We start from the raw sequence: 23,481 nt of genomic DNA on the forward strand, positions 1-23,481 counted from the left end.
GACCTGTAAGCTCTTGTGTATGTGGAGGCAACAGTGCAGGAAGAGGAGTGAGGCCACCCATCTCCTGCTTTACAGCACACCTGTTGTGTTGAGCTGCTTCTCACTGGGAGGTGGAGAAGCCTGGCATGGTAGCATGTGCTTGTAATCCCAGTCCTCAGGAAGCTGAGGCAGGAAGACTGCAAGTTTGATGCCCATCTGAACTACATAGCAAGAACCCTTAAAAACAGCAGACCCCATAATAACCAACTATGATATGGGGAGAAGAGAGGACTCAGAGCAGCAAGTGGCTCTCTCTGGTTTCTGGGAGGCCAAGTTCCCGAACACATTGGAGCTTTGTCGTGTCCCCTTGCAGCAGATCGTGGGCACTCTGGAGCCAGAACTGGCCTGGATTGGGTGACTTGTGGAGGTCCCTTTCCCAGCCAATGAGGCAGTTGTCCTTGTTAATCGTGAAAGTCAGGCAAGCAAGCAGCAGGGACTGAGTGAGGTCCCAGGGCCCCGGGCCATCTGTCTCCCAAGGGGTAGGACCTAGTGAGTCCTCTTCACTAAAGTCTGACCCAGTGACAGCCTTCTCTGTTTGTCTCCCTGGCTGCCGTCCCATGACCATATGGGACATTCTCAACTGGGGTGGTGACAGGGAGCGGTGTTGTTCAGGACTGGGAAGCAGTAGCAGGTGCTGAGGCAAAGCAGTAGGTCCCATAGGACCTGCAGTCCCTGGTGCAGGTCAGATTCACCTGGGTGCTGTGTGCAGCCAAAACTGTAAGTTTTGTTTGTGTTTGGTGGCGATGGAGATGGAGCCTAGGGCCTCCACACACACACACACACACACACACACACACACACCAGGCAGGCACTTTACCACTGAGCCCCACCCAAGCCTGGGACTCTGTATGAACACCCTCTTCTCACCCCTGCTGTGATTGTCATGTAGAAGCCCCGTGCCTATGTCTTGTAGGTTCCTGGGCTAGTCTCAAGGCCCACTTCCTCCTCTGCCAGAGTTCCTCCTCCATAATTGTCCATGTAGTGTAGCCAGACCTTTGCAGATTTATAGTGCCCATTCAAAGATGTGACAGATGACCTCAAAGACCAGGCATGGTGGCACGTGAGGAAGCAGAAGCAAGAGGATCTCCACTTCAAGGCTAACCTGGGCTACATAGCCACTCTCAAAAAAGCCAGGCAGAGTAGTGCACACTTATAATTCCACCACAAGGAAGCAGAGGCTGGAGGACTGCCACAAATTCAAGGCCAGCCTGGCCTACATAGAAAGTTCAGATCAGCTGGGTGTGGTGGCACACACCTTTCTTTAATCACAGCACTTGGGAGGTAGAGGCAGGCAGATCTCTGCGAAGCCAGCCTGATCTACATAGTGAGTTCCAGAACAGCTAGGGCTACATGGTATGACCAGTCTCAAGAAAAACAAGCTGCTTGTCATGTGATCCCACTAACTTTCTTTTGTTTTGAGACAAAGTCTCACTATGTAGCCATGGCTGGTCTGGAACTAGCTTTGTAGACCAGGCTGGCCTTGAACTCACAGAGCTCTGCCTGCCTCTGCCTCCCAAGTGGCAGTGAGCCACCACGCCCAGCCCCATTAACTTTTCACATGAAGAACAACTCTGTAGTAAAGGGTTGGGGAAGGTCAGCACCAGCCACCTGACAGTTCAGGCTCCAGGGACCACAGGGTGTCATGAAGATGCTCTTGTGTGAGCTCAGGCCCTGGGGGACCATAGGACATCATGTCCCACAGTGTTGCCCCAAGGTAGTTGGGGTCCCTTTCAGTGATGTTGAGAGAGTCCCAGCTTGTCCTGAAGCAATCACTGACCCCTCTGTCTTAGGGGTTCTATTACTGTGAAGAGACACCATGACCACGGCAACTCTTATAAAGGAAAAACATTTAATTGGGCTGACTTAACATTTTCAGATGTTTAGTCCATTATCATCATGGTGGGAGTTTGGGGGCACACAGACATGCTGCTGGCTATATCTTGATATGCAGACAGTAGGAAGTGGACTGAGACACTGAGCAAAGCTTGCCTCCACAGTGACACACTTCCTCCAACAAGGCCACACCTACTCCAACAAAGCCACACCTTCTAATAGTGCCACTCCCTTTGGGGGTCATTTTCTTTCAAACCTCCACACCTCCAGTCCTCTGACTTAGCAGACAGGGTCCCTTTGATGGTGGTCTGGGGTCCAGCAGGGCTTTTATTGAAGAAAAGATTTTATTTCTGTGAATAGACGGGCTTTTCCTGTCTGTGCATGTGTGACTTGGTGGCCTGTACTTAAAGGAGGTGCATTAGTTCAAGAAACAAATCTCACCATTTCTCATTGGGAAAAAAAGTCTTAGGGTGGGGCTGTGCCAGTGGTAGAATATTTATTTGCTGGCATGCCTGCTTGAGGTGAGTTCCATGTCCAGCACTGTAAAAAAGAAGGAAAGGGGGGGTGTTAATAGGGAAGGAAGGGTGGGTCACACACACACACACACACACACACACACACACACACACACACCCGTGTTGTGGTCCAAATGCCAGTGGATGGTGCCCTATATCTGTGAGCAGAGGGGTAGCACATAGGGACTCAGTGAATTTTTTTTTGTTTCTTTCTTTTGCTTTTTCAAGAGACAGGGTTTCTCTGTGTAGCTTTGTGCCTTTCCTGGATCTCACTCTGTAGACCAGGCTGGCCTCGAACTCACAGAGATCCGCCTGCCTCCGCCTCCTGAGTGCTGAGATTAAAGGCGTGCGCTACCACCACCCGGCCAAATTATTTTTGTTTCATGGTATTTATTGAGACAGCATCTCAATGTGTAGACCAGGCTGGCCTTGAACTCTCTGAGGTTACCTGTCTCTGCCTCCCAGTGCAGGGATTAAAGGCGTGCTCCACCATGCCTGGCCAGTGAGTTCTTTGGGAAAAGAAAATAACATGAAGTTGGAAGCAGGAGGTGGGAGGGTGTCCCAGAAAGAGTTGGAGGTAGGGATCAGGGTGAGGGGTTGGAGGTGTGGGGATGACCTAAACGCATTGTACTCATATATGAAATTACCAAATAATTTTTGTTGTTGTTTTTCGAGACAGGGTTTCTCTGTGTAGTTTTGGTGCCTGTCCTGGATCTCACTCTGTAGACCAAGCTGGCCTCAAACTCATAGAGATCCATCTGGCTTTGCCTCCAGAGTGCTGGGATTAAAGGTGTGTGCCACCACTGCCTGGCTCCAAATAATTTTCTTAAAGCCACAAATAGAATGATCTGATGGTTCTTTCCCCACTGACCATGTGCTCTGAAGGCCAAAACCAGGTTCTTACAAAAAAGACCTCGAGCTGGGTGGTGGTGGTGGTGGTGGTGGTGGTGCACACCTTTAATCCCAGCACCCAGGAGGCAGAGGCAGGCAGATCTCTGTGAGTTCGAGGCCAGCCTGGCCTACAGAGCAAGTTCTAGGACAGGCAGGGCTACACAGAGAAACCCTATCTCAACAAAACAAAACAAAAAAACACAACAAAAAAAAAGGAAAGACTTTGTCTGCCATTTTCTGTGCAGTGCAGCCCTGTCATATGCAAAATTCAGTTATACCCATTCAAAGACAAGCTTAGGGAGATGCTAACGTGTTGAATCAATCACCTCTTACTGACAGTTGGGCCAAACGTAAGTCTCTCCTGGGATAGGTCATATGGGTGGCATCTGCCTGTCCTTGTGAGCCCCTGAGGTTGCCTACCTGCTAGAATCTGGTTCTTAGTTATTGTTTGTTTAATTCAAGACATCATCTTGCTACGTAGTCCAGGCCAACCTCCAGCTTACATTCCTCCTGCCTTAGCCTTCGAGTGCTGGGCTCACAGGCCTGCCCTGCCACACTGACCTGCTGTGTTGGTCTAGGTAGGAAGGTCTTAGGAGGAAGGGGCTGGTGCAGGTTGCCCACAGGCTGGGTCTGACACTCCTCCAGTGCACTGCTTACCAGGCTCACAGCTGCCTCCTCCCGCCAGGTGTGCTCATGTACCGGGACTACCCTCTGGAACTGTTTATGGCTCAGTGCTACGGCAACGTGAATGACCCAGGCAAGGGGCGCCAGATGCCCGTTCACTATGGCTGCAAGGAGCGCCACTTCGTCACCATCTCCTCTCCACTGGCCACGCAGATCCCTCAGGGTGAGGACATGTGCCTCATGCATGCCAAACCTATGACACACCTCCATGTATGGGCCCAGGCCTTCTCCAGCCTACTGTTGGGTGCTGCCATTAGAGCCTCACCTGTGTATAGGGCTTTCAAGGGACCTCTCAGAGGAGGGCCCATGGTGTCCCATCTCATCCAGCAGCCCTGAGTCATCACAGCCACACTGGATTTCCCAGACTCCTGCTGTTCCTTTTGATTCTCCTCCTCTCCAAGCCAGCAGGACCAGGAACTGTCTCATTGCCACACTCAGACTGTCAAATAACACTGTCAGTTGCTGTGGGGGTAAATGCTAGCATGTATTGCTATAGCTGTTACAAAGAACAGGAAGTTGAAGTTGAAGAAGGAAGTGTCTTACTAGCGTCTTGTGGTAGGGAGGAGGGCAGGAACTTACTCATGAGTTCTAGTGATTACAGAGCCCAAGTTCTACCCTGCCCCTGCTAGCCTTGGTTCTCAGAGCCAGGTAGACTCCCCAGAGCATGCTGTAGGTGCCCTGAGGCCCCTGGCATACTACAGAGACTGCCAGGATGCTGGACCTGTGCCCACACAACACACAAACCAAGGATTGGCTCTCTTGTGGCCCCCTGTACCCAGAGTCTGATGGGAAGTGTGTGTCACAGTAGCTGTGTGGCTTGTGAGCCTGCAGGCCTCTTGGGAGAGAGGTGTGTGGCAGAGCTCTCTAGGAGCTGGCGTTGGCCTCATCTTCCATCATGGCACCCTGGGGTCCCTCAGTCAGCAGATATATGGAATGGCCACCATGTGCCATGTGTCACCCTAGGCTTTCTGAACAAGAGAGACAAATGTCAGCCCTGTCGATACTGATGTTGGGTTGGGGGAGACTGGTAGGAAAGAGCGAAGAGGCAGTACCAAGAGGGCTTCACGTAGGTAATAAGAAAGCCAGGACAGAGCGGTGTCTCTTGGGGGGCAGTGTAAGAGGCATCATGGGTAATTAATAATAGACTAGAAGCAGTGTGGAAGGAAGCTGTGTGGGCTCCATGATGCAGTCATGTGTTTAATTATGACCAGACCAGGGAACTAAGGGTTGCAGGGTGGGGTGGGGTGGGGCATACAGAGCAGGTGGGGCCCAGTAGCCTTTGCCTATTGCAGGGACTTTGGCCTGAGAGCCCAGAGTTAGGAAGGAGTCTGCCAGACTCACACTGTAAGATCCCTTAGCTGTCCTTTGGATGACAGATTAAGGGGCAGCGTGGGCTACGCAGTAATTAGGATTACTGCTGGTGGCTTGACCCTGGTGGGGAAGGCCCAGATCTGGCTGGCCTTTGAAGGTGGTGTAGATGTAAACCTGGCAGACAGGAGTCAGGGAGGATGCAGATGGAAGGGTGGCACTCTAGTCAGCTGAGAGGGAGAAGGCTATGGTGGGTCGGCCCTCGGTACCTGGGGACAACTTTCCCAAGCCTGGAGCTGTGTGTTTGTGTGCATCTGTGTGTGGCTGCTTATTCCTCTTCATTCCCTCTTTCCATGCAGCGGTGGGGGCAGCCTATGCTGCCAAGCGGGCCAATGCCAACCGGATTGTGATCTGTTACTTTGGTGAGGGGGCAGCCAGTGAAGGGGATGCCCATGCCGGCTTCAACTTTGCTGCCACCCTGGAGTGTCCTATCATCTTCTTCTGCCGGAACAATGGCTATGCCATCTCCACACCAACCTCCGAGCAGTACCGCGGGGATGGCATTGGTAAGGACCCTGCTCCCACCAGCTCTCCTCCCCGTTCTCTTCCCATGGTATCTGACAGAGAAGGGGCACAGGAGGCAGCAAATGAGCACGCTTCACACTCCTCCCTCCCTTCTCCTCCCTGAGGCCTGACTGGTATCCCCTCTGTCCCTGCAGCGGCTCGAGGCCCTGGGTATGGCATCCTGTCAATCCGTGTGGACGGCAACGATGTGTTTGCAGTGTACAATGCCACTAAGGAGGCCCGACGGCGGGCTGTGGCTGAGAACCAACCCTTCCTCATTGAGGCCATGACCTACAGGTGCCTGTCTCTCTTCCATCACTGCCACCCACAGCTCTGGCCAGCCCTTTGTCCGTGTCCCCCAAACACCGCCTTGTCACCCGTACTGCATTCCCCCCTTGCTTTACATCATTACTCAGTCCTTTTCTGGCCCTACTACCAGCTGATCCACATCTCCTCTGAGCAGGATTGGGCACCACAGCACCAGTGATGACAGCTCAGCATACCGTTCTGTGGACGAGGTCAATTACTGGGACAAGCAGGACCACCCAATCTCCAGGCTGAGGCTGTATCTGCTGAGCCAGGGTTGGTGGGATGAGGAGCAGGAGAAGGCCTGGAGGAAGCAGTCACGGAAGAAGGTGAGGGCCCCTTGGAGCCCCAGGGTATGTGCTCCACTGGCTCCTACACAGGGAGAACCCTGGGAGGATGGGAGTGCAAGACCTGGGTGCTCGCACTGACCCAGGCAAACTAGTCCCCATAAGTGTCCCCTGGAACTAAGCTGCCTGGACCATATGGCCTCAGTGAGCCTTCAGAGTGGAACCCAGGGCAGGTCATCTGCCAGTGTCCACATCTTTAAGTTCCCAGGGTATGTGAAGTGGGAGTGCCCCACCTGGGCTGTGGCTAGAGCTAGTGTCCATCCTTTGTACACTAAGATGAGGCTGGTCTGGCCTCAGGCTGCACTGTGGGTACTGGCTCAGCCCTGACTGCATCATCCTGAGGAGTCGTCCTTCCCTTCTCTGTGCCCCAGTCCTCTACTCCTGTTCCCGCCATTGTAGAGCTGCTCAGTACAGTGCCAGGTCCCCTGCAGGCCAGAGCTGTGGAGCTGGAGTGCTGGCTAATTGCAGGCTGAGGCCTCAGAGGGGAGAGGCTGGACCATGGAAGAGGGCAAGGGGAAGGGGACAGCCACTTCTTACCCCCCTGTGTCTCCCAGGTGATGGAGGCCTTTGAACAGGCTGAGCGGAAGCTAAAGCCCAACCCAAACCTGCTCTTCTCCGACGTGTACCAGGAGATGCCCGCCCAGCTCCGCAGGCAGCAGGAGTCACTGGCACGACATCTGCAGACCTATGGGGAGCACTACCCCCTGGACCACTTTGACAAGTGAGGCCCTAGCCACCCTGAGGTGGTCCTGCTCTGAGTGGAGCAGGGGTGCTGGCAGGATGCTGCCCCTCCCCTAGTCAGTGCTGCTAACATGCTCAGTGGCCAGGGTGGCGCTGCAAACAGTCATGGGGTGACTCCCACTCCCCATTCCTGCTCCTCCAGGCTACTTCACTGGGGCACAATGTTTGCAGCTATTACTGAGGCCCCATCACCCCCTTCACCTGTTACAGTGCCTTTTAGGGGTGGGACCCAGGCCAGGCAAGACCCTCTGGGCAGGTGGCCCTGGATCTTGCCCAGAGTATGAGCTGGTCAGCAGAGTGAATAAACTGTGGCCCTGCCTTTGACCTTCTGCTTCCCCTGGTTTCTGTCTCCTCAAGTTTTGGGGCTGGGGTGTGTGTCTGAGGGGGCATATGGAGGGGAGGGGAGAGGAGAGGCCAGCATAGCTGATTTGGTTTGTGGGGGGGTGTGTGTGTGCTATTTTTTTGTGACAGATCTCACTGTGTAGCCCAGGTTGGCCTGGAATTTGTGATCTTCCCGCTTTAGCCTCTGAGTTCTGGGATTACAGGAGTAGACCACCACACCAGCCTTTGGGGATAGCCTAGACTACCACACCAGCCTTTGGGGATAGCCTGGCTTTAGGCAGAAAAGTTAAAGGCTTAGAGATACCTACTTCTATAAACTTTGCCAAACTGGAAGGCAGCTTTGGCACATGGCCCTCCAGAACTCTCCCACAGGCTTGTACAAGCAAAGTGTCCAGGGAGTGTCCAGTGTGAAGGTTAGGGTACAACAGCATCTGCCTTCCCTGCAGGGGTCCCATATATGAAAAGATAACTCCTGGCCTCAGAGTAGGAGAACATAGTTTTCAAAATGAGAAAGAATGGGCACAGTCTACCACCTTGTCTGCTACCCAGTTCTTGACTAGGGAGGGTTGAGGACGGGCACAAGATGGCTTAGCATCCCCACCCTAGCTTGTCTCTGAGGCTCAGCACTGGAGCTCTGGGCCCCACAGGTGTTTCCAGAGCCTAATGGTGTCCTGGGGGCTGACTGGATGCACCAGCAGCAGGCCTCGTATTTTGCAGGGGTCCCTGGTGCGGTCTGCTGGCCAGGCTGTGAGGAACCCTGGATGGGCACGGGGCACTAAGCCCAGGGCACGGAAGCAGAAGCCAGTGTAGACATCATCGAAGGGAAAAGGTACCACACGAGTTGCTGCCTGCAACAGCCAGGGCACCAGGCGCCCTGAGATGACATAGCCACCCCCACTTGCGTAGGCTGGGTAGTCACCTTCAAAGAAGGTCTTCGGCACATAGAAGGGTCCTCCAGGCTTGCGGAGCGGCTTGGCCTGGGTGAAGATCTCCCCCAGGTAGAGGCTGCGGGCCCAGGTGGGTGGCAGTGCCTGTAGGTGCTCCAGCAGGGCAGGGATATGCACAAAGGCGTCATCCTGCACCTGCAGGACAAAATTCACGTCGGGGCAGTGGTGGCTCAGCCAGGTCAGCAGCAGCAGGTCTTTGAGTGTCCGGTTGTAGGGAACATCCAGGAAGTCCCAGAGCAGCAGGTCACCATAGTGCTGGCTCTCCCATGTTACCAGTGATCTTAGGTCAGGACCCCCCATTCCTAATGGGGACCCCAGCAGGAAGAGCAACCGGGTCCCAGCGACTGCACTGCCCCAGGTCTCTCTCACAGCCTGGCGTGCTGCAAAGTGTCCTGGTTCTGACTTGACAGCCAGGAGCAGGTAGGGGACATCCTTATTAGAGCAGCTGGCCACTGGGTTGCCTCCCCCTGCAGGCAGCCATAGTGGGAAGCTCCTACAGGCTGCTGATAGCAAGAAGCGCTGAAGGTCCTGGGGGTACATAAAGAAGTCCAAGATCTCCGAGGCAGCAACAGTCCCCCAAGTCTGGCAGTCTGTACTGGGCAGGACTCTCAGATGCCGCTGCTGCTGGTTCCAGTAAGCCAAGGACAGTGGGCCAGTCTGACCCAGGCGTGCTGAGAGGTTGATGGGCAGAGTGGGCTCAGCGCTGGGTGGTGTGGGACTGAGCAGGGTGCCCCGGGGTTCAGCCTTGTTAAGCCAGGACTCAGATGTCCACTCGATGTATACTTTGAGGCCCAGGAGTGTGAGCAGTGCTGACAGGCAGAGCTGGCACTTACGGCAACGCATGACCCGGCCCAGGGAAAAGGCCACCAGTGGGGCTGCAAGAATCACAAAGAGCCACAGAGGTCTTTAGGGTGCAGGGTGACCCTCCAAAGAGGGCCCAGCTGAACCCACACAAGCATCCTGGGGTTTACCCAGTCCCGGCCAACTGGTAATGGCTTCTAAGACCCTGACCCTAGACAGCCTGGCCTGCAGTACCGAACTGTCACGTTATCCTAGACTGAGCCCCCATCCGCATCCTATTCTTGCCCTTTCCTGGAGTCAAGGTGTTGATCTATATGTAGTATCGCTTCAACGCCATTCCTACCCCTTTCCCTCTACTTCTGTCTCCCCATAAGTCCCAGCGCCCCGGGGAAACCCCTTTTACCTGCTTGGAAACCTACCTACCTCCTCCAGTAACCCCAACCAAGGGCCCGGGGCCCCGGGTACCTCTGGGTTCGGCTTCCGCCAGTTCTAGGGGTGTCCTCTGGTCAAGCCTTGCCCGGACTCCCTGCTCGCAGCTGTGCGTCCTCAGGCTGCCGGCCCAGCCCGCGCTGGAGTCTGGAGGGGCGGACGGGAGGGGAGGAGGCGGGAGGGCCCCAGGGGCTGGGAGGAGTCGGGGCGGGGCGGGGCAGGGGAGGCAGACGGGGAGACGCGCGCCCTGGCGAGTTAGGGCTGGCTTTCTGGTGAGACCTCGGGAAAGGTGCAGGTATGGCCAGTGCTGCGGACCTGGACTCTGCCGTGGCCTAGGGGAGAATTCCAGGGAAGGGGAGGTCCAGGCCAGGTGGCTAGAGTGATCCAGGGGCAGTCTGGGTCCCAAAGAGGAAAGAGAAGAGAGGCCAAGGGGTTGGTTCGAGGCCACCGCCAGGAGGCGTCGTGACTGCTGCGTGCGGGGGTGGGGGAGGGGATGTTTGCAGGGGCCGCGAGGGGGTGGAGGGACGTCGAGTAGAGAAACCCTGAGAGACCTCGGCAGGCAACTAGCAGAGCAGAGAAAGGGTAAGGCAGGAGAGAGAAAGACTCACAGGTGGCAGGGGTCAGAACAGAGCCTAGCTAACCAGAGAAGAGTCGGAGGAGCCCAGGAGGACCCAGAGAAGAAAGGACGGACTAGGGAGAGGGGGTAAGCAAGAAGAGCAATAAAAGGTGGTAAAGCAAGGTGCACTGAGAGCCCCCAGCTAGAGGTGCGCACCTCCTCCAACTTGTGCATGAGCCACTACTGGCCTACCACCTCCATCCAGACGGGAGGCGCCCCGCCCTATGATGCTGTGGGCTTTACGCCCCACCCCTGGGGCAGGAAGGTTTCTGACTGTGTTTACATCCCTACCCTAGGGCCTCTGCTGTTGAAGCTGTGCCAGCAGTCTGGGGAGGCCAGCAGGTGGGGCCTTCCCAGATCTCGGGGACGTACAGTGGGATGAAGCCCGCTCCCCAACCCCATGCCCGGGCTGACCCCTTGCAGCCTACCTGGTTTGGAGGACTGTACAGATATAACAGGAACCCAGTGTACCAGCGCCAGAGTCTGTTATCTCTCCAGCCCTGATTTCCTCCCTCCAAGTTTGAATAATGGAGCCCATGGGAACAGATGGAGGAAGACAGTAGGGAGGAAATGGTGAATGCTAATGGAATAAGTAAGAGCGAGAGTGGGGAAGATCGCCAAGAGCCAGGCAGGGCCAAGCCCATCCAGCCCAGGGCCGTGGGAGAGGCCTGTTAAGGCCTCAGCTGTCCTGGCTCATCTCCCTCCAGGGCACTGAGGCTCTGTGACTGTGGCATCCTCCTCCCTGGGCCTTACAGTCTCCAGGGAAGAAAGCAGTGCTGGTTGCCGAGTGCAGCCTGGGTCCAACTAGGAGGAGCCAAGCCACCCAGCTGTTGGAACCAGGAGGGCTCAAATAGAAAGCCCTGATTAACAAGAACATGGGACTGAGTAACGAAGGGGCAGTGGCTGACTACTTTTGAGGACCATAGTTCGGGGTGTTTTCATTATCTGCTCCCATGTCAAGACAGGCAATTTCTAATTTCTCAGCTTTATTAACTGTAGGGTACTGTTGGGTCCATATTCCAGTCAGCCAGCCAACTAGCCAGACCATCTCTGTGGCACAGGATAACTCATTAGCTCTGAAAAGCTCACCTGTTCAGCAGATTTGGCCCAAGTATCCTTGCCATATACTCTACACACTTCCAGGTTTCTACTTATACAAATTTCAAATTATCTTTTTCTTTCTTTTCTTTCCTTTTTTTTTTCCAGATCTGAGGACCGAACCCAGGCCCTTGCGCTTGCTATATAAGCACTCTACCACTGAGCTAAATCCCCAACCCCTTTTTCTTTCTTATATGAGTGTCTTGCCTGCATAATATGTCTGTGCATCAGTTGCATGCTTGATGCCTGTGGAGACCAGAAGAGGGCATCAGATCCCCTTGAACTGGGGTTACAGATAGTTGTGAACTGCCCTGTGGGTGCTAGGAGTCAAACCTGGGTCATCTGCAAGAGCAGTCAGTGTTCTTAACTACACAGCCCTTACTTGCCTTCTTTCTTTCTAACTATCTTGTTTTGTATTCCTTGTAATTCTCTGGCTTCAGCTTCCCTAGTGCAGGGATATTGGTTTTGGGGAAATACTGAATGTTGAACCTAGGGCCTTGTGTATGCTGCCACTGAGCGATGTTACCCCAGCTGGTGTCTTGTTCTTATCAGTAGGCGCCTAGTAGGCCCCCCTCCCTCTGAAGCAAGTGGATTTGATCCTAGGGTTTATGGCTTTGTTAGCAGTAGAGGACTCTCTTGAGTCTCTCTTTTTAATTATTTTTGAGATTTTGGGTCTCACACTGTAGCTCTGGCTGGCCTGGAACTTGTTATGTAGACATGTCTGATTTGCCTGTCTTCTGCCTCCTGAATGCTTTTTGAAGTCTTATGAATAATGGACACATGGGGCTGGAGGGATGGCTCAGCAGTTAAGAGCAACTGTTGCTCTTGCAGAGGACCCAGGCTCAATTCCCAGCACCCACACCGGAGCTCACAACTACCTGTAATTCCAACTCCAGAGAATCCAGTGCCCTCTTCTGGCTACTATGGGCACTGCACACACGTGCGCTTGCTTCCATGCACATAAAAATAAGTAAATAATGCTGGGGGTACCTTTCTGTATGCTGTGAATGTGTTGCTCTGATTGGTTAATAAATAAAGTGCTGATTGGCTAGTAGCCAGGCAGGAAGTATAGGCGGGACAAAGAGAGAGAAGAATTCTGGGAAGTGGAAGGCTGAGTCAGGATGTTGCCAGCCCCGCCATGAGAAGCAAGGTGTAAAGTACCGGTAAGCCACAAGCCACGTGGCAACTTATAGATGAACAGAAATGGGTTAATTTAAGATATAAGAACTAAATCCCAGCACTCGGGAGGCAGAGCCAGGCGGATCTCTGTGAGTTCGAGGCCAGCCTGGGCTACCAAGTGAGTCCCAGGAAAGGCGCAAAGCTACACAGAGAAACCCTGACTCGAAAAAAAACAAAAAAACAAAAACAAAAAAAAAAAGATATAAGAACTAGATAGCAAGAAGCCTCAGCCATTAGGCCAAATGGTTTAAATAATATAAGCGTCTGTGTGTTTATGTGGGTCTGAGTGGCTACAGGCCTCGTGGGACTGGAGATAACTCCAGCTACAAAATAAATCTTTAAAGAATAGTAGGCACTCCTTTCAAAGCCAGGGACCAGATGAGGTCATCACCGGATGGTTCTGCTGGCTCCTTGGTATTGGCAAAAGAGCCTTGAAGTGGCCAGGGGCAGGGGCCAAGTCCTGATGACTCTTGAGTCCAACCCTATTCTAAGAACGAACTTCTGGGGCTATCATGGAGTTCCTAAGTTCTCAGACTGGCTACACACACACCTCTGAGCACTCAACTGTGTTCCCAAAAATCCCAGCATCCAAACCATCCTTGTGGCCACAGCTGTCAGCACAGCAGCCACTGGCACATGCTACAGTTGGCAGCTTGTTGGCATCCACTCACAGTTCATCTGGGATGCCCTGCATGCCAGGATCTTTGGCATCTCTTTTTTTTTGTTTGTTTGTTTTTTTTGTTTTTTCGAGACAGGGTTTCTCTGTGTAGCTTTGCGCCTTTCCTGGAACTCGCTTTGGAGACCAGGCTGGCCTCGAACTCACAAAGATCCGCCTGCCTCTGCCTCTCAAGTGCTGGGCCTTTTTTTTTCTTCCTAGCAAGGAGCTTACTGCTATGCTCATGTTCAAAGTCCCAGCCCTCCCAAATCCATTTTGAATCTTCAGCTCCAGAACTATGCATCCAGTGCCATCTGGATCCAGTTAGGAGGAAATGCCACAGGGTAATGTGAACAGGGAAAGTTTAATATAAAGAATCATACACTTGTATGGTGTGTTAGTCATGACAGGCACTGGTAACATGGACACCAGGAGTCATTCACAGACAACAGGGGTGCCAACCACCCAGCAATCTGGGAGCTGGAGAACCACTTTAGGCTCCATGCAGTCCTAGCCACCCCTCTGGGTTATCTCCAGCATCCTCTACTGACGAAGTCTGTTGTGCCAGCTGAAGAAACCATTTTCCCAGCCGCTCAGCTCACATTTTCACAGAGCAGGGAAACCACATTTGACAAGTCAGTAAATCAATGGGTGATGCCATGGGGCTTGGGGTGCTGCTGGCCTTTAATGAATGTGGGCCAAGGATGCTGGCCACCTGTAGTGCTGACCAACCCTGTACAAGGAGGAACCAACCACTGTAAAGGGCCAGCAGTATCTCATGTCAGCCACAGTTGCTGGGGACATGCATGTGGACAGTTTGGGGGGATGTTGTTGACAAACAGGGATAATGAGAAACCATGGAGCTGTGAGCAGCTGTGCCTGGAGGGCTGTCTGCCATGGCGACACTGTGCCAGCTGCAGGCAAACGCAGCTGTGCATGGAGAGCTGTCTGCCATGGCGACAGTCTGCCAGCTGCAGGCAAACACCAGTCAAAACCCTGACTCGGCCTTCTTATTTGCCAATGCTCTGTTGAATGAACCCCACTGGAAGCCAGAGTGGGAAGACATCACACTCCACAGAGCCTCACGAGATCCTGCGAGAGTGGGGCTACAGGCTAGGGAGAGGCTGGGCTAGATGTGTCCTGAGGCTGCTGGTCTGGCTCCAGCTTCAGGCCCTGGGCCCAGTCAGCGCCAAGGACCTCACAATGGGGCAACATCTCTTCTACCAGGATCTGAATGAGGCCTGGGTGGGACACAGCAGGGAGGTCTGAGATGTCCAGCCTTTGGAGGTTCCTGAAGAGGTGAGAAGGACAGATGTGAGACTGGTGTGTGTGTGTGTGTATGTAGAGGTGGGTTCTGACCCCAATTTCTTTTCTTTTCTTTTTTTTTTTGGTTTTTCGAGACAGGGTTTCTCTGTGTAGCTTTGCGCCTTTCCTGGATCTCGCTCTGTAGACCAGGCTGGCCTTGAACTCACAAAGATCACTTATCTCTGCCTCCTGAGTGCTGGGATTAAAGGCGTGCGCCACCCCCGCCCGGCTTGAGCTGACCCCAATTTCAACAGATAGTTTCTCTTTTTATTCTGTGTGTGTTTGTGTGTGTGTGTGTGCACATGCTAAGGATAGAACCCAGGGCTTCACACATTCTATTGCTGACCCACACCCCTAATCCCTTACTTGTACAATCTAAGCAAACACTAGCTCTGCCATATTCCCAGCCCCTCAATTGAGGAAGTCTAGGCAGGGGCTCTACCACTGAGCCACACCCCCAGCTCCCTACTAGGGGACTCTAGGCAGGGGCTCTACCACTGAGCCACACCCCAGTCCCTCATTGGGGGACTCTAGGCAGGGACTCTACCACTGAGCCACACCCCCAGCCCCTCACTGGGGGATTCTAAGCAGGTGCTCTACCGATGAACCACACCCCCAGCCCTCCAGTAAAACTTTATAGCTATCTAAATATGTGAAATTTATTGCTGACTTTAAATATTTCTCTGGCTTCTATTCTCCTGCAATAGTGTGACTACCACTGAGTTTCCATCCATACATAAAGGAAGCAAACCCAGGAGTCACTTATTTCTTCTAAAGACACAGAATGCTCAGCTGTGCTCACCTACCACAGGTACTAGATGGTGACAGGGAGGCAGATGGCTAGTAGCACCTAGGATCCCCTCCCAGCTCTGCTGGCACAGGGCCAGCCTGAGCAGAGATCTTACTGGAGGTGGTGGAGGCAGGCAAGGCCCCGTTCTGAGACTTGGGGGCATCCGGCCAGCGAGAGCTCCTGCAGGGAGTTAGCCAGTAGGTAGAGGCGGCTGAGGCACCAGTCATCCACGTTGGGGCAGCGCTGCAGCGACAGAGACCGCAGCTCCTTCAGGGGCACTGGTGGATGAGAGGCGGGTGGCACCGGGGGCCTTTCTGGAGCCCAACACCGAAGGGAAATCCACCCACTCTGGCCTACTTACAAAGGTTACTCATGCCCTGGTAGTTGATGGCACAGCCACTGGCATCCACAGCCTCCACAGGTACCTCCTGGAACTTCAGGAACTCAGCAGGAAAATGGCCACGGTCATTTGGCCGGATCCACTCCTTGTCCTGAAACCTAGAATAAAGAGTGGGGTGAGTGGCACTGCCTGGCTTCCTATGTGTGGTCACCCTGGCAGCGGAAGCAGGTCGGCACCCTTATCATCCCTTCACACAGGACACTAGGAGCCCCAGATACTGCTCAACATCAGAGCCAAGAACTGAGGTGGGCACGGCCGCATGTCTGGAAGCCCAGCATTTGGGAGGCTGAGACAGGAGCATTGGGAATTCAGAGCCAGCCTGGGCTGCAGAGTGAGACCCTGCCAACCCCCCTCACGTGCACGCGCGTGCATTCACCCTCTCTCTCTCTCTCTCTCTCACACACACACACACACACACAGCTACATTCATGAGTCCTTACTGACAGCTGTTTTCAGACATACATCTGATCCTAAGGAGTTGGCAGAAGTGCTCAAACAAGGTAGGAGTAGATAAAGCCTATAGAAACTGCGTATTTTTCCAGAAAGAAGAAAACAAAATATCCAGGGATCTGATGAGAGATGGCTTAGTGGATAAAGCTGCCTGCTGTCAAGGGCAACAGCCAGTTAGTTCCTCAGGGCCCCCTTGGTGGAAGAGAACTAACTCTGTCAAGTTGTCCTCTGACCGCCACACACACACACACACACACACACACACAGTGGCAAAAGCACACCCCCATATACTAAATGTTAAAAAATATATATTTTAAAAAGAGAGAAAGGATAAAGAGGTTTGTTTTTTTTTTTTTTTTTTTTTTTTGGCAGGGTCTTGGGTCTCTGGCCTATAATTTCTAACTCTTCTGCTTCAGCCCCCAATGCTGGGATATAAAGCATGTGCCACCATGCCTGGCTAGGAGATACTCGATCCACCCTCCTCTGTCTCCCCAGAGTTGGGGTTAGAGGAGTTTGACACAATACCAAGCAGAAAAACACTTGAGGTAGGGTTTTGCTGTGTAGCCCAGGCTGACTCTGAACTCATCACGAGTAGCTGGGATCAAGGCTTTGCACATCACCCAGCTAGCTGCCTGGTGTGACTGAGCACTGAGATGTTATGCCTCACGACAGCCGTTTAGAATGAAATCCCAGTCTTCAAAGCAAACCCTGTATTAGCAATACCACACATCATTCATTCATTGATGCTGTGTGTTTGAGACAGGGTCACACTATGTAGCTCTGGCTGGCCTGGGACTTACTCATTTTGTAGACCAGGCTGGCCTCAAACTCCCTCTGCCTCTGCCTCCCAAGTGCTGGGATTAAAGCTGTGTGCCACCATGCCCAGCTGTATATAATTTTTAATTTTTGTTTTGTTTTGTTTTTTTGAGACAGGGTTTCTCTGTGTAGCTTTGCACCTTTCCTGGAACTCACTTTGTAGACCAGGCTGGCCTCGAACTCACAGAGATCCACCTGCCTCTGCCTCCCGAGTGCTGGGATTAAAGGCGTGCGCCACCACCGCCCGGCTTCTTAATTATTTTTTTAAGAGAGTCTTAAGATATAGCCATGGTTGGCCTAGAACTCAGAGAGAGCCACCTGCCTCTGCCCTCACCTGCTGGGATTAAAGGCTGGCTGTTAATTTAAAATTTATTTGTGTGTATGTATTTGTATGTCTTTGTGCATGCCTACAAGTGTGCATGCATATAAGCTGGTGGTTGATGTTGGGCGTCACCATCAGTTGCTTTTCCACCATACGTTCTGAGATAGAATCGCTCACCCAGAGCTTGCCAGTCAGGCTAGGCTGCCTGGCCAGCCAGAGAGCCTCAGGGATCGACCTGTCTTACTCCCTCAGCACTGGGATTAAGGTGTACCCCACCATGCCTGACTTTTATAGGGGTGCTGGACTCATGTCCTCATGTATACATAACAAGCACTTTCCCAACGGAGCCTTCTCCTCAGCTCTGCATACCACCTCATTTTATAAATGACAAACTGAAGTCCACAAACAAGTCCCCCCAACACACGGTCACTAGACAGCAGAGATGCTCCACCCTCCCACACCCTGTCATGATAGCTGTCATACTTCACTGCGCCTCCCTGTTTCAGGATGAAGAGGGCACCTGCGACATATGGGCCATATTTCTCCCGGATGTTAGGGAAGGATCTGCGGAGAAAATGAGAGCAAAGGTGAAGCCTGGGGCCTCTCACTGTGTGCCAGTTCTGTGAGGGGCAGATGACAGGGCAGCAGGATTACAGGCTATTGACTAGCCTCGCTGCAAACCTGAGTGCCTATTCAGTGCTGTGTCCTGGGATCACAATGGACAGAGCACACAACTGTCTTGGCCTCTGTTAAACCACCTGGTAGAGGGAGAGAGATAACAAAGCAGGAAGTAACTGCGAATCGCAGAGTACCAGTTCTGAAATGAAGATCAATCAGGGGCAGCCTGACAGTGGAGACTCATGTAGGGCAGATGTTAAAGACCACTTCTCGGCCATGTGTGGCATACACAGGAGATAGAAGCAGGAGGATCAGGGCTCAAGGCCAGCCAGGCTGAGCTATGAGAGACTCCCTCAATAACAAAACAAAACAAAAAATGAGGCTGGAGATGGCTCGGCTCAGTTGAGGGCACTTGCTGCTCTTGCAGAGTATTCAGCTGGATTCCCAGCACCCCCACATCCAGTGGCTCACAACCACCTGGAACTCCAGCTCTAGGGAATGAATGTGATAACCGTGGTGGTTGAATAAGAATGGCCCCCATAGGCACATACGTCTGAATGCTTGGTCCCCAGTTGATGGAACTGTTTGGAAAGGATTAGGAGGCGTGGCCTTCTTGGAAGAAGTGTGTCACTGGGGGTGGGCTTTGAGATTTCATAATCTCATGCCAGGCCCAGTCTCATGCTCTCTCTCTAGGCTTGCAACTTATGGATCTCAGCTACTGTGCCAGTGTCATGCCAGCTGCTGCCATGCTCCCATCATGATGGTCATGGACTAACCCTCTGAAATTGTAAGCAATCCCCCATTTAAATGCTTTCTTTTAAAAGCTGCCTTGGCCATGGTATCTTCTCACAGCAACTGAACAGTGACCAAGACACTAATCTTAAAATGAAAGGTATCACGGCAGGCCACATACAGTGAAGTGGTGGGAACTGACACTGAGAATCCTCTAGCAACTGATAAGACTAAATGTGAAGGCAGAGAGAAGACAGAGAAGATGCCTTCAAATTCACCCTTAGCAAGCGGATGGCCAATGGCATTCTTTAGATGGCGATGGCTTGAGAGTAAGATTTCTTTTAAAAGGGAGATGTGAGAGATTTGTGTTTTAGTCACATATGTCTGAGAAGCCAGCTTAACCCCTAAGCAGGGCTGGTGGTGGAGAGCCTATACAAGTAGAGTCTCAGAGAAGGGGTGGGCAGAGATGAAGATGTGAGTTGGTAATGCTAGCAGTTGGGGCTCTGGTTGGGAGGTCTAGCCAGCAGGTCTCCCTGGGGTCTTGCCAGCCACAGGTTCTCACCGATTCTTCCGGTTCACTTTTGATACCTGCTTCTGGAGCAGATACTCTCTCAGAGCCTGGATGTCATGGAAGTGGTCTGAGAGGAACTGTAATAGCGTTCGTCTCTTCGGATTGCTGTCTGGGGTCACCCACTCACTCTTGCTATGGATGCCCTTGGCTCTCCCATTCCATTCTCGGGCACCCAGGCGCAGGAACTGGAGAAGGGGAGAGGGAAAGGACTAGGGGTGAGCCTGGAGGTTGATTCCACCCCCAAGTCTTACAACATGACCTTTAATCTCACCCCAGTGCTTCCTGAGTCTTCTGAAATCCTTCTGGCAAAATCCCCCAATTTTGGGGTGTAGCTCAGGGCTAGAGTCCCTACTTAATATGCACAAGGCACTGTGGTCAATCCCCAGCATGTCCACTTCCTCAATTCTTACCTTTGGGATTCCAAACATTTCTCCAAATTCTTCCATTTAACCCACCATAAATTCTTTCCTTAGTGCAACCAGTCTTGGTTTTCTCAAGATCTTCTAATTTCCCCTCAAATCTTTACCCCCCCCAACTCCATTATACCTTAATTTCTCATCAATGCACTTTTTGGGGTGGGGGGAGGACATATGTATGCAATATGCATTCATGTGCATGTCTATTCGAATGTGTGGATGTCCATGCACTAATGTGCCTGTGTAGGGAGGCGAGTCGAAGCAAGGTTCTTCCTCAGTTGCCCTTCTCTCTCTCTCTAAATGTATGTATTTAGAGGAATCAGCTTTCTCCACCTCCAGAGTGCTGGGATTACAAGTGGTCTGCCATGCACGGCTCTTACTAACTCTGGTGCTCATGCATCAAGGGCATGTGCTTTAACAATGAACCATTTCCCCAGCCCAAGTTCTAACCAGCTCTCCCTAGGGTCTTGCTAAATGACTAATTTCTTTGCTGCCCCTCCATCTCGTCCATGTAACCTTCACTTTTAGAGGTAGTGCTGGGGATGGAACCCAAAACAATGAGTATCAACAAAGCACTCTACCACTAACTACATTCTCCAATTTAACGACTATTGGAAGTTCTATGAATTTCCCTCAGGTTCTTCCTCGGAACTCCATATTCACTATCTGGTTCCTACCTGCACACCGTGTCCTTCCACTTTCTATTAAGGTTTACTTATTTATTTACCGACAGGATTTTATGTTGCCCTGCCTGGCCTCCAACTCGATACATAAAAGGATTAACTTCTGATGATGCCCTTGACTCCGCAATCCCAAATGCTGGTACTACGAGATCCTTAAATTCTCTAGGAATTTCGCGCAAAAGTATCCTTAACTCTGCACTCTCCCAAATCCCACTCCAGGTCCGAGTCTAGCCGCTTTCCCAGGATGAGCCGTCCTAGTCCTCCAGCTGGCTAGTCCGCTCTCATCCTTTGGTTTCTCTACCAAGCCTCCGCCCAGCGCGGCCCGAAACCCTCTAGGGTCCCCGACAACCCCGTCGGTGTCCCCAGGGCGAGGCCCGGCAGGAGACGCTCTGTTCCCGCAGGCTGACGGAGGGTTCGAGGACGGAACTGCAAAGTGAACTGTAGTTCAAGGGCTCCCGGCCCCGCGGTCACCTACCGCCCTGGACGCCGCCATCTTGCTGGATAACGTAAGCAGAAGAGGCGGGGCTTTCTGCTTAACACCTGGTTCAGACACGAACGACTTTTCTTGTGGCCACGCCCCTCCTTTTTTTTTTTTTTTTTTTAGCCCGCCTTTTAAAGGCGCATACACTTTTTAATCTTGTTAGGGTATTCAGAGCACCCTTTCTTTAAAACGGAGTCTTCACACCCTCTAAAGAGCGAGGAGGCGGTCTTTCCTCTTAGGGAGCTTCTTTTCCTGACTGTGGTCACAATTCTCTTGATTGTTTGTCCTCCCCTTTTGTGCCTTTGCCCTCTTGGCTGCTGCACCTGGTTCCCCTTTCTCTCCGCTCCCTTCCCCTCCCCCTCTTTCCACTTGGCCCAGCTCAGTCTGGTCCTGTCTCTGCCTCTGGCTGTGCTCTCCCACATATCTACAATAAACTTTCTCCTTTACCATACCTGGGAGCTGTCATGTCCTTTCCTTTCCTTTTTATTCCTTTTTTTATTCAATTATTATTTTAATATTTATTATTGTGTGTGTATGCACACTCACATCTCATGGTGCACCTGTAGAGATGAACAGATCATGGGTCCAGGAAGCGAATTTAGGTCTCCTAGCTTGCACAACAGGCGCCTTAACCCACGGAGCTATCTCGCTGGCCCTATTATAATTGGATTTTTAAACTTTATTTGATATGTGTGTGAGTGTTTGCCTGCATGTATGTCTACACCACGTGTGTGCAATACCTTGAAGACCGGAAGAGGACATTGGATCCCTGGAATTGGAGTTGCCAGTCACCATGTGTGTGCTGGGAATTGAATCCAGGTGTTCTGGAAGAGCAGTCAGTGCTCCTAATTGCCAGGAAGCTTTCAACCCAGCTGCTGTAACTTGTTTTTTGTTTTTGTTTTTTTTTAAGGGCAATGGAAAGGTGAGGTGGGTGGCCAGGTTAGAATTCAGTGTAAGAGACTGACTTAAGTCACATCTAGATCTCTCTCTCTCTTTCTCTAGCCTTACCTTGGAACTTGCTCTGTGGCTGAGGCTGGCCTTGAACTCACAGAGATCTGCCTGCCTCTGCCTTCTGAGTGCTGGGATTAAAGGCGTGTGCTACCACTGCCTGGCTAAGAGGGTTATTTCTTATGCAGGATCTTTCTCATGCATGTTAGGCTGCCTTGAACTTTATTTTTTTAATTAAAAATTTATATTGATGTGTTTATGAGTGTGGGCATGTGTGTGCTGTGGTCAGACATTTATGAAGTAATGGGAACAAACCTAGGGCCTTCTGAATGCTAGGCAAGCTCTTTATCAACTGAGCTACTTGCCCAGCCTCCAAATGTGAAGTCTTGGTGGATACAGTCATTCACTCACTCACTCATTCATTCATAAGTGTTTACTGAGCTCTCACAGTGAGTACTGAGAGCCCCTTTCTCAGGGAGTTGTCATTCTAGGCAGAAAGAGGATGGATAAAAAATGAATAAAAAACTAAAGATAGTGTTTGATAAGAAGTAGAAAAAAAGCCAGGCGGTGGTGGTACATGCCTTTAATCCCAGCACTTGGGAGGCAGAGGCAGACGGATCTCTGTGAGTTCGAGGCCAGCCTGGTCTACAAAGCGAGTTCCAGGACAGGCTCCAAAGCTACACAGAGAAACCTTGTCTCCAAAAAGAAAAGAAAAGAAAACAACAACAACAAAAAGAAGTAGGAAAAAAATAAGTGGTATTTTAGGGAGTGGCTGGGGCATAGAGCCACCAGAAAAGGCCTCTGCAGCAGGTGCATTGAACTGGAATGAGTGACAGGAAAGAAAAGGTACCTCAAGGTTTGGAGTAAAAGTGTTCAGGCAGAGGTAACAGCCAGTGACAAAGCCCTGCAGTATGTATGCATCAGCTTGCAGAGAGGTAGAAGACAGGACCAGAGACGTGGGCAGTGGGACTGACTGTGTAGGTCCAGCAGGGTTTTATTCTGTTCACAGAGGGAGAGAGGAGTTTCAATATCTGATTTACATATTGCAAAGATCTGGAGAATGACTCTGAGAGGTCAGGGGTGGACATGAAATCAGCAAAGAGGCTACCACAATAGTACAGGTACGTGATGAATAGGAATAGGGGTGGGGTGGGCAGTAGTGAAAATTGTTAAGAGACAAAAGCCCAAGAAACCAAAAGGTGTCACTAATGGAAGTGGAGAAGCAGGGAGCAGGGGGGTTGCTGGGGTGGGGACTTGGTAGACTGAATAGTTCCCAAGCACAAATGTCCTTGTCCTGCGATCCTCAGAGGCTGGATGTATCAGTTACTTTTCCATTGCTGTGATAAAAACACTATGACTCAAAGCAACTTACAGAAGGAACATTATTTGGGCTGGCAGGTCCAGAGGGCTGACTCTATCCTAGTGGGGAGGTATGGGAGCATGTGGCAGGCAGGCCTGGCGTCAGGAGCAGGAAGCTGAGAGCTCACATCTTCAGCTGAAGTACAGAGGAGAGAAAGCACACTGGAAATGGTGAGGTTTTAAACTCTCAAAGCCTGCCTCCGATGAGGCACTTCCTTGAGCAAGGTGGTTCCTCCCTAAGCTCCCCAAACCACCAGGGAACACTCATCTGTCTGAGTCTGTGGGGGACATTTTC

General features: G+C 51.9%; 3 protein-coding genes across 5 annotated transcripts in view; 1 reads left to right on the forward strand and 2 right to left on the reverse strand.

The window, feature by feature from the left end:
• The window catches only part of Bckdha (branched chain keto acid dehydrogenase E1 subunit alpha), a 29,065-nt gene extending 21,513 nt beyond the window's left edge, over positions 1-7,552 (forward strand). For all 3 annotated transcript variants that reach the window (XM_059279849.1, XM_059279847.1, XM_059279845.1), the window contains 5 exons: positions 3,964-4,125; positions 5,630-5,836; positions 5,990-6,131; positions 6,298-6,469; positions 7,042-7,552. In XM_059279849.1, coding sequence (XP_059135832.1) covers positions 3,964-4,125; positions 5,630-5,836; positions 5,990-6,131; positions 6,298-6,469; positions 7,042-7,212 — 854 coding nt within the window. In that variant the 3' untranslated portion in view covers positions 7,213-7,552. The remainder of the gene's footprint in view (positions 1-3,963; positions 4,126-5,629; positions 5,837-5,989; positions 6,132-6,297; positions 6,470-7,041) is intronic.
• A 517-nt stretch (positions 7,553-8,069) lies between these two features.
• B3gnt8 (UDP-GlcNAc:betaGal beta-1,3-N-acetylglucosaminyltransferase 8) lies at positions 8,070-9,382 on the reverse strand. Its single transcript, XM_059253483.1, has one exon. It carries the CDS (start codon positions 9,358-9,360, stop codon positions 8,191-8,193), a length of 1,170 nt encoding a protein of 389 aa, XP_059109466.1. The 5' UTR covers positions 9,361-9,382; the 3' UTR covers positions 8,070-8,190.
• A 4,258-nt stretch (positions 9,383-13,640) lies between these two features.
• On the reverse strand, positions 13,641-20,891 carry Dmac2 (distal membrane arm assembly component 2). The gene is made up of 6 exons (XM_059244939.1): positions 20,874-20,891; positions 19,291-19,484; positions 17,862-17,942; positions 15,752-15,888; positions 15,506-15,668; positions 13,641-14,586 (listed from the first exon to the last, which is right to left on the reverse strand). The coding sequence occupies exons 1-6, from the start codon at positions 20,889-20,891 to the stop codon at positions 14,409-14,411; spliced, it is 771 nt and encodes a 256-aa protein (XP_059100922.1). The 3' UTR covers positions 13,641-14,408.
• Positions 20,892-23,481: the final 2,590 nt, after the last annotated feature.

The sequence above is a fragment of the Peromyscus eremicus genome, chromosome 1 (genome assembly GCF_949786415.1).
Source record: "Peromyscus eremicus chromosome 1, PerEre_H2_v1, whole genome shotgun sequence".
Lineage (NCBI taxonomy): Eukaryota > Metazoa > Chordata > Mammalia > Rodentia > Cricetidae > Peromyscus > Peromyscus eremicus.

Excerpts from the sequence above, each read along its gene's own strand:
- B3gnt8 (XM_059253483.1), bottom strand. The coding sequence starts at position 9,360 with ATGCGTTGCCGTAAGTGCCAGCTCTGCCTGTCAGCACTGCTCACACTC.
- Dmac2 (XM_059244939.1), bottom strand. Across the intron at positions 17,943-19,290 it reads AAAGTGAACCGGAAGAATCG|ATCCTTCCCTAACATCCGGG; the intron begins GTGAGAACCTGT and ends TTTTCTCCGCAG. Across the intron at positions 15,889-17,861 it reads AAACAGGGAGGCGCAGTGAA|GTTTCAGGACAAGGAGTGGA; the intron begins GTATGACAGCTA and ends TCTTTATTCTAG.